The sequence below is a fragment of the Triturus cristatus genome, chromosome 7, assembly GCF_964204655.1.
Source record: "Triturus cristatus chromosome 7, aTriCri1.1, whole genome shotgun sequence".
In the NCBI taxonomy this organism is placed as follows: Eukaryota; Metazoa; Chordata; class Amphibia; order Caudata; family Salamandridae; genus Triturus; species Triturus cristatus.
Genome location: NC_140590.1, coordinates 1397185755 through 1397202475, shown reverse-complemented (window position 1 = coordinate 1397202475; position 16721 = coordinate 1397185755). Strand labels below are relative to the sequence as shown.

The window sequence follows — 16721 nt, the reverse complement described above, 5'->3', positions numbered from 1 at the left end:
GGATGCACTGTGATTCTGTCTTTTCCAATGACTAGAGACAAAGAACACAGATCTCTTGAGGATATAGTGTCCTATTTGTATAAGAATGAGTTGGAAGACACATCACCCTTCCTCAAGTGGAAATCTTTAAAGGCCTATATGAGATCTGTTATTACCTCCATTCATTCAGATCAAAACACGGCGGCAAACACAGTGATGAATGGGGAAGGATAGGAAAACTTAGGGAAGGCAGTATGTTAGTTCTCACTCCTCGACCATCCTAACTAGTCTCAGAATGCTGTGTTTAGGTACTATAATGTTCTTAACTCTATAGCACAGTATCTTGTAAATAGTGAGAAAGCTCAACATTGTGTTAAAGTTATTAGAATGGATAGCATGCTTTCTAGATACTTGAAAGCAAAAATAAAAGAAGTTAATATTCCTGCAGTTTGGGATTCCCGTGGGAATTTAAAGTGATGTCTTCAGAAATTGTGGATAAGTTCCACACATTTTATGGTAGAATATACATTATCCCTAATTCACTGTGTAAGGAGAGAATATTTCAAATGTATTTTGTTTTCTTGATATACTCTCTTGGCAAGTTTGCCTTAGAGCTCAATTAGACTTGCCCATAAAATTAAATTGATTCGCAACGTTATGCCATTTAAGGCACAGTACAGTAGTTTTGTATGGTATATTGCCATCAAAGCCAAGCTCCGGGCACGTGTTGCACGCTCATTAGAGACAGCGCAAACTCAGGGGATCAGAGGCACCCAGAATAGGTCAAAACCAAAGGCACGACAGGAGACATCAAACACCTGAGTCTCAGTGGCCATTGTTCCCACATTTGGTTTTCTTGGGTGCTGGAAAACTGGACCTGGTTTTACTGGACAGTAATTCTGCCCGGAAACATTGGATGAGGTTTTGGCTGCAGCACCAGCCAAGCCTTTTTTTCGCATTTATTTTTCCCTCCTCCTCAGCTCTCCTCCCGCCACCCCACACACAGGCCGGATGCTTCATTTACCACCTTGTGGTAAATGAATGTGTTAAACCGCAGATTTCTGGAATACCGTGTGGTTTTGCAATTGGTAAACCATTCCCAAACAGGTATTCCACAGGTTTTAACTCGTAATTGCATCGCAAACGCTTAGTGTTACCGCATGGCAATGTGAATGCCACATGGCAATGTGAATGCCGCATGTCGTGTTTACATCCCACCAATACTGTGCACCTCGTGCCCACGGCCTCATTGGTTTGTCCTTTCTCCTCTGTCTGTACATCCTCTCTCTTCTGTCTTTACGCGTCTGCCGCCCTTCCCTGATTCCAGCTGCGGGCAGTTCGCGTTGCAGTGGGAGGTGTGGGTGTAAGAGGAGTTTTGTTCCTACATGTCACAACCTGCTCTCTTGTTTCGTGGAAACTCTCCATTCCTGCAGGCATAACTGGCATCTCGCGTTTCAGGCTCCCGTTTTGAATGTATACAGACATTCACAAGGTTTCTTTGTTCCTGTGAAAATGCTGAGTATTTGGCGCGCAACATTATGTGTGAACTAAATAGTGCTAAAAACGACCTTACTGTAAGCAAGTGCTTGCAGTGCTTGAGTAGTCTAGTGAATCATTCTTGACTGTGTCCCACTGCTCTCTCCAGAGAGCGTCGGCCCCCGTGCACACTAAATTCGCTGTGCTCCCTGGTGCAAGCTGTGGAAGGCTCTTATTTTCCTTTTAAGTAGGACCGGATGCAATATGCTTTCCTTCAGGACAATCTAATGCCATTTATGTTCGTATAAGTGCTGGCTTGGTTGGTAGCAACTGGAATAAACACAAGCAGATGATGGACGGAGCGCTGAATCTTTTCAGACGCTCACCCCCAGTCACAGATCTGGCTTGAATCCATCATCGTTCTTTAGCTCACTTCGCTACCCTAGTCCAGACCCAGCCATATGCAAATCAGTCTTGACCCTGTGCCTCATGGGAAGTGATTGCTCAGGCGGCAGCTCCACAGAGTGGTCCAAGATAAAGCCCGTGGAGCGCCACTTCACGTGTAGTTCAGCGAGAAACGCAGATTTTTGTGGATCTCAGGGTTTGAATCTCTGTAATATGTGTTAGTCTATTAATGCTCTGTAAAAATAATACGGACATCTATGTGTTAGTCCGATTATATAATTATTTATATACCTACATGGAAAACGTAATTATTGACAGTAACTCGTCTTGCTCATCTATCCCACTTGAATGCATACAAAAAGGACTGCTAGGCTATGGCACATACTAATACGATCTAAGCGTTCCACCGCGCCCAAGTGTTCTATGAAATTGTACTGGTTCCTTCAGAAACGCCCTTTATAATGTGATAATTAGCTCATTCAATGAACAGGTGACTCTAGTGAGCCCTAAGTTAATTCCTAAAAAATAGAAAGGATGCAATCCCTCACCCACTCAAGGTGGCATGCTTCATCATCAGGGTTGCTCCTGCGCCCTCTTAGTGCTAGGACTCATCAAGAACTCTTGGAGTCATTTGGATGTGGAAATTGTGGGGAAGTGAAATAAGGGTCTCACTATTCAATTCTAAAATTACATTAGGGTTCATCTTATCTTATTAGTGACACTTCGAAATTTACCCTCTGCAAAGTTAAGAAGTCAAGGAATGGGAGCGCTAGGTTGTGATTGGGAGTCCTTACAGTCGTGTAAGGGCCACATATTTCAGTCCTTATGTGGTGAGGGAATCATCCAGGGGCTTTCCTCTGGACCTTTAACAGTACGGCCCTCTTTATACTGTCATCTAGCCTAGATGCCCTATTTATGTGATAGTATATTACAATCCCACCTTAGTTTTCGTTTTTTGAAAGCTTTAGAATCCTATGGAAATATCACATAAAACACAAGTAATTTCATTTGCAAATAGCTTTGATATATGTTAATTTATTACTGTCACCAAAAGTGTATATATACCACCGCACTTGTGTAATCAAAGCAAAACACATATGGCTCTTCGTGGTAACTCTATTATTGCTCACCTAACCAGGTAGTCCTACGTGCTTCTGGAGACTGGTGAGTGAAACATAGCATCTACCCGGTGTAATATGTTACTGGGTGTATAAAACTTATTAGCTTATAAGGGAACACTTCGGTCATAAAATTTACTGTCGTTGTGGTGTTGCTCCAAGTAAAACACATTTGGAGAGAGGGCCTCTTTTTAGGTCTCACCTGAGCCAGCGCTTTAGCGCTGCTCTCGTGAGAGCTTTTGTAAAAGGGGGATTTGGAAGTGCAAACCAGTGCTTTCAGGCCGCCAACTACAGTGCATGTGCTCCGGGCGCGCGCACCATTTTGCAGCCTGCGTGATCATTTCGCGGCCGCTTTGATGTTCTCAGTGAGCCGCGCGGCCACTGAGAACATCAAAGCGGCCGCGAAAGTGCACACCATTTGCCACCCCCTCCCTTATCCCACTTCCTGCTTGTTATCACATCCTCTCAAACACAGCACCCTTCCTCCCTAGTGCACGCTATTAGCCCTATGCCACAGACATCGCCAATGAGCCGTGCTCTTTCTTTTCTTCTGTCATGTATGCAACAGCACAGGGGTTATTCACTATTTCCTCCCTTGTGCACGCTATTAGCCCTATGCCGCAGACATCGCAAATGAGCCGTGCTCTTTCTTTTCTTCTGTCATGTATGCAACAGCACAGGGGTTATTCGCTATTATTTTTTATGAGCACTGTAAGCAAACCAAAGTATTGTGCCGATTTACTTACCACTAAAAAGGGCTGAGGGCACAGTGTAATATTATGCAGTATCACATGAGCTCCGGCACAATCCTAATGCTTTTCGGCCATAATTTCTTGGTGCTTTGGCCAAAAGGATTCAATGGTGCAGCAGGGGACTACAAAGACCTGAATGCATTAGGTTGTGAAATGAAAACAGAGGACTGGAGACATGATATTCTGTCCAAGAGAGGGCTGAAGAGAAGTTTGCAGGGCAACTGGTGTTTGATATTATTACACATCTTGTAATATCCTGATGGCATTTCTACTCTCAATCGGGGTAATCGGCCACAATGTGTTTATTAGCTCACCACCTGATTGGGCAGTTCTGTAGGTACGTGCAAGTGCAGTCTCCGAAGTTCCCTTCAGTGTCTGTACGCCCTTGTGTCTGGTCCCCTTTAGCACTACCCATATATTCTTGGGTGTATGTGAAGTGGTGGTCTGCTTTCTTGCCCACACCTCAGTACCTTCTGCCACCCTAAAGCTGTTCAGGTATTTAATTTTGAGGGAAGCATAAGCAGTGAAAAGCAGCAGTTTTTCTGTGAAATCCCAGTTTTCCCCCTAAAATCAAAATGTATCCTTTCTAAAGGAGCGCTATCTTTGAGCAACAGAGACACGCTCAAGAGACAGGGGTGGCAAATGAAGGGTGTGTCCTTCCTTAAACTCCTCTTCATCCGACGAACAAGTCGAGTGCCTCCCACATACTTCGGCAGAATCACCAACCATTTAAAACCTTTGTCATCCTTTAAAACAAGCATTTGCAATGCAATAGGTCTCGCATTACGCGAGTATGCGCTATTGACATTGCAAATAACAATGCCTTTTAATTTTGTTTTCGTTTCTAAAACAAATAAAAGGCATTGTCATTTACAATGCCAATAGCTTAAACTCGCGTAAATGCGAGACCTATTGTATTGCAAATGCTTGTTATCATATTGAGGTGTAAACCATGTATTGTGTATACCGCATTTGTCTTGTTGCCAATTTATGTGAAGGCATATGTTTGGGGAAAAATTATAATATTAGTGCATAGACTGACAGACTATCATGGACTCTGACCTTCATGATGGAAACCCTTTAAACTCTACCACCTTTGATGCTGCTCCCCAACCCCAAAGTATGGTTCCCAGAATAACTTTTTTTCTGTTTCCAACACTTTTGACAGCATTAGGATACCAAAGACTTGTCTTATGTGCAGCTCAGGCACTCATTTTCTCTGCCACTTTGACTGATGCACAGTCATCAGTTAAGGAGTTATTTAGTTTTCTATCCTTTATATTCTTGTTTTGCATGTGAAGGTGTCATCATGGCTTCCGTTATTGTTGGCCTCCCCTAAATAGGGGTCGGTGCACACTGAAAAGACACCGGCACTAAATATCACGTGTTAAACAGCTACCATATGGGTCTGACTTTTTTCACTCCTGGTCTGACCTATCTTTGAACAACAGAAATAAACATATGAAAGCCTTCTGAGCCTGGTGTTTAAGCTAACCAGCCATTCAACAGTGCAGTGGATCATTGTGTCACATTAACTCCTCACTTCCTAATGTCATTTTGACAGTTCCAAAGACTGTGTTGCCTTCTGTCTCTTTTTGCTACCTCCAGGTCGTCATTGTGCTTATGGCTAGGTGCCCCCTTGCAAATAGTTGTGGGTCGGCATTAGTCGCTCCACGGGCAGGAGCCAAGGCAGGGGAGTCCTTTCTCTAGGTCGCCACAAAAGGTTAGTGATGTAATCGAGAGGTGCCCTGGACGGGGTCTTTAAAGCATTGAGATGTGAGGGTTCGGCCTCTTTTTCTCCTCACCACGCACCAGCATCCAGCTTACCAGAGCAGACACCGATCCACCCACTCCTGGAAGGCAGAATTGCTAGCAACAGAAAAAGGGAGCTGCCCAAAAAATTTGGAATTATTTACTGAGCTGAACCAGTGGAGGGGTGGTGATCTTTGTGGGCACTGGGCAAGCATGAGGAGGGACTGACCTGCTGGTGGTCCTAGACCTCTCTGCCCTTCCGTAGGGTGCCTGGAATTGAACATTTTGGGGGATTTGCCTAGTGACAGGTACCCCGTCAGGGACAGTGTGCTATGTGTTGACCTGGTGTATGTGTTGGCATGGAACTGCCGGTATTACCCATCCCTTTGAGAGATGGAGGGTAAGTTGCCACTTAGGTATTCTTGCCGATAATCCCCGGGATGCCCTTGGTTGAGGGCAAGAGAGATGGTGAAGGAATGGGGGCCTTGTGGCACTATGCATTCTAGAGTGCTGCACTGTAATGAAAGTAGAGACAATTGTTGTATGGCCTATTGTATTGCCTATACAATCTTTGAGCTGTTTTGCTGATCATATGCCCTGTATTCTCATAGCTATATGCTTATCTATGGTTCTCTTTTCTCACAGAACTGATGCAGTTTAAATAAAGATAAGGAGCTACACCTTGGCTAAACCATAATCGAAGTTGTCTCTCTGCTTGTTAGTCTGCTCAGTGGGGGAAGGTGGAAGGTAGTAGCAACTTGCATGTTGGGAGCACTCGTGTATAGTATTAGGAAGTAAGGGTAGGTGTAAGTCAGAGTCCGAAACGTCATCCTTTGTAACAAAAGGCTTTCCTTAGTGAAATAAACGTGCTCTGTTTTTCGACAGAGGAAGACTTTGAGAAGCTCCCCCTGTCTACTGTCCCGGAGATGCAGCGAAGTAACCTGGCTCCAGTCATCCTGCAGCTCAAAGCCTTGGGGATCGACAATGTGCTCCGCTTTAACTTTCTCTCTGTAAGCATGATTTTTTTGTTCCATTTGTTAATTTAATTTTGTATGTGATTTGGCAAGCGCTCATAAGTGTGAAGGGTTTCATGGCGCTAATCCACACTTACGGTCTATATTGTCAATGTTACATCCCATTTTCCGGTCTGCGATCACCTAACTTCCTCTTTGTCCTCTCGGTGAAACCTTGGTATCCAGTTTCTTTGTCTACCACTTCCTCTTGTCTCTCTCTCTTCTTGCCTGGATTGCACTTGTTTTTGTTTCATAGACTCAACATACAATGACAGTACAAGGCCATCAATGAAGTCTTTCACAGCCCCGTCCCCCCATTTCTGTGATCTAACGTTATGAAAACCAAGCACAGTCGAGTTCCTTTTGATCATCAAATCCGATTTACTGACCGAAATAAAAGAATCTTGCAACCTCTCCTTCCAACTTGACACACTTTGACACTCTCCTTTCCCCCCACTTGTTTCCTGCTACGAACAGACAACCACCCCTGTTCCACCCTGTCTTTGTGCCCCTTTTGACGAACGTGTCCGAATTTGCACCATGGACCTCCGGCCCCACCTCGCTACGCCCTTCTCAGCCATGCTGTACAAACACCCCTCCCTGCGACCTTGAAATACATGATCCCATCCAGCCCATGGCAAACGTTCCCCAGCGTGGATTCTTTTGTAACATGAGAGCCAAGAAAGGCTGCAACGCCCATTGGGCTGAAACAGTTTTACCCCCTCCCCCGTTGGGCCGTGTGCTGGTGGGATGCTGCAGGCCATATTTCCGAGTAAAGCATCTTCTTTGGACCTTCACTATTCTCAAGTCCGTTTATATTTATATGTGCCCGCTTGCACTCAGAATTTGGTCTATTTACTTTTTATGAAACAGCTGCAGCAGCATGTCCTTGCTAACCGTTCCCAATATGCCAAAGCTGAGTATCCGGGGTTAGGTGTAAAAGCTAACATCTTCACAGCCCATCCCAGTCACACAAAAACAGCGGGAGTATCACGAGACACACCAGCGACAACACAAGACAGGATGCAAACCCCATCATTATGGAAGCAAGAGACTGAGGCAGTAGCGTGGAAGAAACTATCCGGCAAGGGGTTTGCCTTTCGAAACTAAAATGAAGAAGGGTGGGTATGAAATTACAAACATCAATCTTAGTAGGGGTTGCTTTTGTTAGTGAGGCCTTTGGGATTTACAACAAATAATCTAAATAAGAAATATGTTACATTCTGACGTTGGGTTAAATGAACGATTCTTGTTGGCTTTTTTTGTATTTGGAGCTTCGTACTTCGCTTCCGTCTTTTCTTAAGTGCTGGACACCTCACATGTTAATATTACTCAATGAAATAGTGCCCAGTGTACCCTAGTCAGGAGGATGGAAGGCTGCTTTCCTGGGATTCAAACGTGTTGACGACAGCTCACTGCATGTTTCAGCAGGGAGCATTTATGTTATATTATATCAATGTCAATAATGCATGATAAGCATGTCTTTATGTGGGTATATGTATATACACACACTCAAGAATATATACACACCAGTGTATATCTTCTGCAGGGACCTATGTGCATTCTATTGAGGAGACCGTTTGAATCCCATCAAACGCATTTCAGCCTTTCATCCATCTGACATTGACAAAATGAGTACCACTGAGTTGAAATTAGAGCACTTGGTAATTGCAGTGCTCTGAAATCTACTTAAGCAACTGCGACATAAAATACAAGGTATTATATTTTTGTTAACTGAAAAAGCAAACGTGTTAATGAAAGTTAAGATTACAGTTGACACAGACTGCTACTTCGAAAGCAAGCAGTCGCAAAGCCAGCAGGGCTGGTGTTGGCTGCCAGTCTTTTAGCTTTGTCAGTGCTTGTTTGGTCATGTAGGTTTTGCAACATTTTACAGTTGGATGAGATGCTATATGTATGTATGTGTGTGTGTATATATATATATATATGGCAATATATTTTTGGCTTTCAAAGGACAAATACTGCCGTCTTAGTCCCTGGCACTAAAGAAAACTACTTTGTGTGTGAACGTGTTTCTTGCGAAAGAGTAGAAGGCCGTCACTCACAGTGAAGTTAGTCAGTGGCTGAATTGAGGTTCTTCGACTTCATGCGCGAAATCCTTGGGTGAGTCAAAGGTGCAAGCAAAAGATGGAGTAGAGGAACTTGGCACTATCCTGTCACGCTGATTCGAAGGAGGAGGCACAAGGTTGTCAAAATGTAAGTCGCGTTCCATTGATTTCTCCTGCCACAGAACACATTTCTCAGCTAGTCCTGATGCGCTGAAGTTCCCCATACTATCATCAATCACATAGCAGAAGGGGGTCTTAAAGTGGCCATGCATCAAATGTTATGCCTTTGTGCACCACAGGGGCCTTCTGTTGGGTTACCACTGGCATGTCCTTTCCCAGCACTGAATGTCCCTTTGGGACTTGTCTCCAGGCTCATACCTACTCCAGTACAGACTTCTGCTCTGCCCAGGATCCACGCCGGTCCCACCACCCTAACACCCATGGATGATCTAGTGCTGACACCCATATCGAATCCTGAAATGATACCTGCTCGAGCTTGATCAATGTCGTTCTACAGACTTACAAAGGAGCCACAAAGGCCCATGCAGCCTGACTCCAATCCAGGGCTTCTGACATTCTGCAGCTATGAGCATAGGCTCCATCATCTTTTTGGTTCTGACGCTGATCCTGTGCCAGTGCAGAGTGTGTCCCTAGATATTGATGGTGACAGTGAGTGTGCGGCTTGCCCTGTCCCAATTTTACTGATGATGACTTCTATTTACAAAACTCTAGTGGGGTTGATATCCTCCTCTGTTACTGAGCTTGACTCGCCGCATGGGTCACCAATGGAAGAAAGTGCCTCATTTGACATGGTGGTTAAGAGGTCACTCAAGGTACTAGAATTACAGTTGCCCTCCATTGAGATTAAAACAAATGTTTTGACTGAGAATCTGCAGCCTGGGCCAGGAACATTTCAATCAAGCATTTGTAAAGCGCACTACTCACCCGCGAGGGTCTCAATCAAGGCGCTAAGGGGGGGGGGGGGGTGCTGCTACTGCTCGAACAGCCAGGTCTTGAGAAGTCTCCTGAAGGTCAGCAGGTCCTGGGTCTGTAGCAGGTGGTTGGGGAGGGTGTTCCATGTCTTGGCGGCGAAGTAGGAGAAGGATCTGCCGCCGGTGGTCATTCGGTGTATGCGTGGGACGGTGGCGAGGGCAAGGTCAGTGGAGCGAAGCTGGCGGTTGGGAATGAAGAAGGCTTCTGGATGCGTAGTCAAAATACTTTGCCAGCTGTCTACTCATGGGCAACAGAAAGGAGTTTGATTCCATTCAACCAAACAGGGTTTGCTAAGGGCGTGGGATCAACATCAAATTTGCTGGTATTATCCTTGCTTTTTGAGCAACACAGAAAAATCAATCATCTCCTCTATCTCTGCTTTTTAGACTATAAGGCAGCGTTCGATTGTGTGGATAGAGGAAAGCTCTTGAGCAAACGTGCCAGCTAGAACATACCGCACCCACTGTTGCAAGCTCTGCAAACACTGATACTTGGGTCAGAATTAAGTTAAGTGAGGACCCTAATCTATCCAGAAAGATCCCAACCCATCAAGGGTTAAGGCAAGGGTGTTTACTAGCCCCCGAACTCTTAAACCTTTTTTAGCGGATCTCCGTATCAGCCTTGGCTAGGTAAATTCTCATGCCTCTAAATTGGGTAACATCTTTATGCCCTGCCTGGTGTACGAGGACAACTTAGTGCTGCTCACTTGCACCAAAGTAGGCCATCAGAGGCGTTTAAATGCTACAGCCTGATACTGTAGTGCATATGCTATGGGAATTAACTTCAAGAAGTCCAAAGTTATTATCCTGGGAAAACCATCATTAAGCCACCAGTGGCATCTGGTAAAAGATAAAGTAGAGGTGGTACCAGAATACAAATCTCTTTGTCTGATACTTGATAGGCAGGGCTCCTTCAAACACTAACTGGAGCTCATGCGCCTAAAATCCCTCACTCTCACCGCAGCCTTCAAATGTCTAAGGACAGCCATAGCGACATCAACATTTACACCTCTTTTGAAAATAATTCAGGCCAACCTAGTCCCATCCATTGCTTATGGCAGCAAAGCATTCAGGGGAAGAGATGCTATCCACCTGGATAAATCTTTCATTCAGCTCTTTGTCAGCTTTTTCACTGCCACAACACTCGTCCCCAGCACAGACACATTCCAACTGTAATGGAAAATGAGACTCCTTTACCCCGCCACTACCTCTCCTGCCCGGAGTTCAGAAGAAGATCAGGACCAACCAGGCCCAGGTCATCCTAATGGTCCTAGTGACTCCAGATTGGGCCAGGAGAGTGTGGTGCCTATAACACTTAAGCATGAGCACCTGTTGTCAGATCAAGACACCACTTAGGAAGGACCTCCTGTGTCAGAATAGGGCAGTGCACCAGAATCTTTGCAACTTTTACCTCCATGTGTTTACTGCCTGAAGTGGTGGATGTCATCTTCATTGCCAGGCACCCTTCCAAGAAATCTATTTATCCGCATGCTGGCACAAGTTTGTAACCTGGTGTGTTGCCCAGGGGATTGACCCCTTTCAGGCAAAGCTATCAGGTTTCCTTTTGTTTCTTTTGTCTTTAGCCCAGCAAGACCTTGCATTGGGCAATGTAAAAGGTCATTTGTCGGCCCTTTCCATTTTTCTCAGTTTGCCGGCTCAAAAGTCATTGCTTAAATCACCTGTTGTGATGAGCGTTATTAAAGGTCTTACATATGTTTTTCCTCCCAAACCAATTGCGATGCCACGGTCAGGCGTTACCGTGGACTAGACATTCTTCATGTGTACGTGTTTTGAGCCTATGCTTAGTTGTTCGCTGCTTCTCCTAACCTTGAAGACCGGCTTCCCCATTGTGATTATGTCAGCTCATAAGTTAAGAAAGGAAAGACTGAGAAGAAGAGGGCCCTATCTTGGTGGTTAGTCCTCTGCATGAAGATCTGATATGCATTGACTAAAAAGCAGCCCCAGAATGTCCAAGAGCCTATTTCTGCAGGTCTAAGGCAACTGCCACTGGCTTGGTGGAACGATTGCCTGTCCTTGATATCTGCCAGGGTGTAATGTGGGCCTTGGTGCATACATTCACAAACCACTACTGCCTTGACAGTCAGGTCTAGCAGGAAGAAATCTTTGCCATCTCGGTTCCGCGAGACTTTTTGGCCTGAGCCCTCTCCACAGACTCTGCTTTGGTATTTATTCTAAGGTGAGGGATCTGTGATTAGAAATATTAATAAGAGCAAGTTACATGCCTTAGTTAACACTCTATTACTGTTGATTACTGTATTTAACAACAGTTTCCTTACTGCCCTCCCACCTCCCCATTATGTAGAGGGGCCTATTGTTAACATCTAAAAAGGTTCCAAAGTTAGTACTGAGCATTCCGTTAGCAACAGTTGCTACGCTCCGCGCTTGAGAGCACAAAAAAGGAAAAAGACCAAAAACTGACATCAGTGTGCAGGGTTGGTGCTTATACAAGCCTCCGCTGCTTTAGTTCCGTTGTAATATGGAGTCAGGGTGCAGTCACACGGCGCCACCTGTCGGTGTGCGGGTGCACTGGTACTAAATTATCCTTAGGATCTTTTATGGATTCAAATATACTCTGTTGGCATGGATGAAGAATTTATTTCAGACTTGTGAGGAGTCAGGCACCGGCTCACTGAAGTACATTCATGTTGGCGTGGACGAGTGCGCAGTAAATAGTAGCACTCTAGGGTGGTGCCTAAGTGAAACACCTGATCCAAAGGAGGATGGGGAAGCTTCCTGACCTAATTATGGATGGGACCAAGGGTAGCCATCTCCACACCCTGTAGACCTGAGTCTCCTCAGTGTACCAGCCTGACTGGGTTCCTGCTTTCTTTTGACTGGTGTGGCAATGGAGAGTGCTATGTGCAGCTCTCAGGAGTAGAGGTTGGATATAACACCTGAAACAATGAAGAGAAGCAGATCCCGGGTCTTTTTGACTACTAATATATACTAAACAGTGGGGTCAATTGTGCTTCAGGTAGATAACTAGATGTCTGCTTGGACCAGAGTCAACCTATGGGGCCACTTGTGAAACTGTTGTTGTAAACAGCAGCAACACTTTATGCTCCCCAATGAACAAACATCTAGAAATGTGAGAAGCAAACATGATTTCTTTAAGCAGAAATTCTCTGCCACAAAGGCTTCACTTGGAATGGCTTACAATGGGGGTAGCACATGAACTGTCCATGTGACTGAAGGTGAGGCACTTATTAGCGGCAGTTTGAAAATCTTGAATGTGTCAGTGACTAGTAATAGCCAAAAGGACAGTGAAAATGGAAGCTCGCTTCGAGGACATGGCCTTAAAGATTGTAGGCACCAGAGTTGGTACCCTTGAAAAGAAATTGACAGTGGTGGAGTCCTTGGGTCATGCAAGCCTGGAAGAAACTCAACTGAATGTCACTTTCTGAGACAACATTGTGGTGGTCATGACAAATGCGGAACCTGAGATTGAGAGCCTAGACAAATGACTGAGAGCTACTGGGATCATAGTGCTCGGCATTCTATCTCTGAAGGAATAGAAAGATGTCAGAACCACTCTGTATAACTACATTTAATCGGAGGTCTTTGAAAATGCAGGGGGTGCTGAGTTGGTGGTACTTAAAGTCACGAGACTTCCTACAAGAGGTCCAAGTCAGCAGTTTCACAAAGAGAGACACTGACCCGTGCTGCGGCAAAACAAGGTGAACTTAATTCTCAAGTCAATTGAAAACTGCTTTTCCAAGATCTCTGTAGAATGACCAAGAGAAGGCAGCAGGGGTTGCAGAGTATCAAGAAAGCACTTCTGCATTTGAACGTTTCTGCTTCCATGTGGTATTCTGCTCAGCTACATACTGAGGAGGGTGAGAGTGTAGTTGTGTTTTTACACAAGTGAGTCCATACAGAACTTGCTACAGTGACTGAGGCACTGGGAATCTCACCACCTGATGGTACCACTTATTCTGACAATGAGGCTTGGTGTGATTTTCTCCCCTTAAACTGACGAGAGCGAAGAAGGTCTCACTGAGTCTTTTAAAGTAATTGCACAATTGTTGCTTTCTTTTGCCTCTCCCGCTTGCAGTCTCCTACCCTTACTTTTCTTTCTGACTGAGATTGGCTGGATTTTGTTACATCACAATATAGAGCTGTAACGTAAAAAAAGTCATTGTTCTTTAATTTAACCATTCTGAGTTTCTGCAACTCTGGGTGGGTTTTATGGCACTCAATAAAATATTCAAATCTTATATTAACCTGTCTGAATGTACATTCATTAGAGCAAATGTGCATTTGATTAACCTTAGTTTATATGCTCATGACAGCTAACTGGATAATGATATGTTCATTAGATGGTAAAAAAAACTTGCCCATGTGATTGCTTTTTGGAGTACTGCAGGTAACTTTGTCTATGCTTACTGAACATGATATAGTTCTTTCTATTCACACCCACACTATAGAGAAGACTTGAATATATTTTATGTTTTTCTTAAATAGATGAGGCGGTATTTACCATTTTACTGTACAAGTGGGCCATAAAATGTGCATATGATCATGTGAAATGTGGAGAACTTTTGTTTTTCTAAAAATGCTTCTTTAAAAGGGTTATCCAGTGTAGAGAAAAGCATTTCTTTTTATCCACAAGTGAGAATAGTACTAAAACACTGTCTTAAAGAAATAATCCTTAGATCTGTGGATACATCACATAAGTAAGCACATGTGCATCTCAGGACACTTCAAAATTTGGTGAACTTTAGTCAACATTTCAACACTTATAGCAATTAAGCAACTATTATATTTATGTGACTATATTGAGAGAATAAATGACTGATCATTGTATATGTTGGTCCCTATAATGCGTATGTGATATTCTAATTAGCTGAAAAAGAACCATGATTATGTAATTAAGAAATCTGGACTTAATTATTATGCGCAGTCACTTATTGAATCCCTAGTACCAAAAGGTGTATGCCATTATTCATAAAGAGAGACTACTGAAACAGGTGGTATCCCCTCATCTACAAAGACTCACCTATAACTGGAAGTTCCACTTTTGAGTGCCTATCAACCTCTCTTGGTTGATCACCAACCTACGCAGTGGACCTGCATTTAATCTCCCACCCACCCGAGCTTAAATCAAAATTCCCTGACCAGATCACAGATGCCTCTGCCTAATATGGTTGAAAATAGCATTTTAGAAAATAAGACAATTTCAACAGTGATAGGGGCTATCCTATATGCAAATCATTTTCTGCACAATGGACCATTGTAAACCACCACAGTCCTATTAGCACTCATCTCACCCCAGCCGAAAAAAAATAATGGCTCTGAATGGGATGGTGTAATACTCACCCATCCCTATATCAACCGGCGAGATTATTTTCCTTTCTCATTTTCTTTACCATTCTACTCCAGATAATCCTACCGTCTGCTGTAAATAAGCACGCTTTTGTCCTGGCCTATAAAATAATTGACACCTTTGGAACTTCATGTACTCATCCCTGACTCAATAAGATTGACCTATTCATGCAACCAAACCATCTAGCTAAGACACACTGGCTCAACAAAGTTATACAGAAGATTTAAAATAGAAATGACTGCATGTCAAGCCCCAAAAAAGAAATCCAGCAGCCAATTGACAAAACCTGACTCCAACAAGATATCACTACCCCAACTATATGCTTTTGGCCAAATGCACTTACGCAGAAACTTCATAGCAACCTCATGGAATTCTGCAACTCTGAGTGCACCATCACAAGAACTGTTTGGTCAAAGACAATGAAAACATGGTTTCAATTTCTCCTACGAACGACTCTATTTTTCCCCACCTTGTTGCTGTGCACATGCCAGTGTAAGGCAGATGAGAGTGAGGGTGAGAGACACCCAGGGAGACATTGTAAGAACAAGAGAGGGCACATAGATCACCTTACAGAAATTCCCAATAGTGCTTTAAAGAAAAAAACACGTTGCCCTAAGATGTTTTACTGCTTGTTTTTATAGCACTCTAAGGGAGGCAAGGTCACCTTAAAACGCTGAGGGCTGGAGAGATGGAAAAGATGGGCCACATGAGAATAAATGAGATATTAAAACAGCAAAAAGTAGGCAAGATCATTTTCCGTGGCATGGTCTTCCACAAGAGACTGATATCTCACTGGAGAGTACAACTAAGTGTGCTATATGAAAAGCTTCTCTTAACCATCTGGCCAAGTGAGTGAGGTAGAAGAGGAGAAATCCTGGGAAGTAGAAGAGGGCAGGAAGGACAGGGAAGGATTAAGAGTAGACAATTAGACAAACCAATAGGAATAGGGAGCTATAAATAAGGTTCTACCTATTCAGTACAAGTTGAAGAATACAAAATAGAGCCCCTCAGAGGCAGAAAACTACCCGTCCCTCCACAGTGACTACAGTCTGACCTCTAATGAGCCTGCTGGTGATATTAAAAGTTAACAGTGTACCAGTTGCTGAAGATGGTGCAAGAATTTCTACCATCAAGTTTACAAATAGCAGGTCTTTAACCACTAGCAGGGTTCAGTTAGCAGTAAGGACAGTGAATTGATGTGCAGGTTTTTACTCTCTTGGAGTATCTACTTTCTGTTCAGAAGACCATGCGCTCTGTTCTGAAAATCAAATATGGTTGGGAATAGGATTGCCAAGGCTATATATTGTGCCTTCCTCACTGCCTGCTACAACACAGTACACCATAGAAGGCCTGCAATAAACTCTTGACTCACATAGTTACTCCTGTTGTCCAAAGCATTTTCGCTGTATATTTTGCAGTATATTTCTGTTTAGCTCCACCACTCCTACTAGTAGTTAGATTCATGATTTCAGGAATTCTTTAAAATAGAACCCTGTTATGCTGCTACTTCGCCTCACATAAAAATTCACCTGAAATGTTCTTATTATGTCAATTACACAGACTTGAGTTGTGGTTGAGGTTTTCTTTATGCAGTATTGCCAACTATTTCAATAAAATGATATTTCTATTTGATACTCTGAACTTGTTTTCGTGGCTATGCTGCTGGCTTAGGTAGCTAATCTGTGTTTTATGGTGACAACACACTCTATACAAAACGTTTATGCACCGTTTCGGTTTCTACAGTCAGCTTCTTTCCAAATATTGGCTTCCCTTCCTGCAATGTTAGTGCCCAAGCAGATCACATCCAAGAACATGTCAAGA

At 43.7% G+C, this 16721-nt stretch overlaps 1 protein-coding gene across 1 annotated transcript in view; it reads left to right on the top strand.

Moving 5' to 3' along the window:
• Nucleotides 1–16721, top strand: part of DHX35 (DEAH-box helicase 35) — a 446551-nt gene that overhangs the window by 305768 nt on the left and 124062 nt on the right. Inside the window, exon 13 of the mRNA XM_085619115.1 lies at nt 6368–6492. Within this exon, the coding sequence (XP_085475241.1) occupies nt 6368–6492 (125 nt within the window). The remainder of the gene's footprint in view (nt 1–6367; nt 6493–16721) is intronic.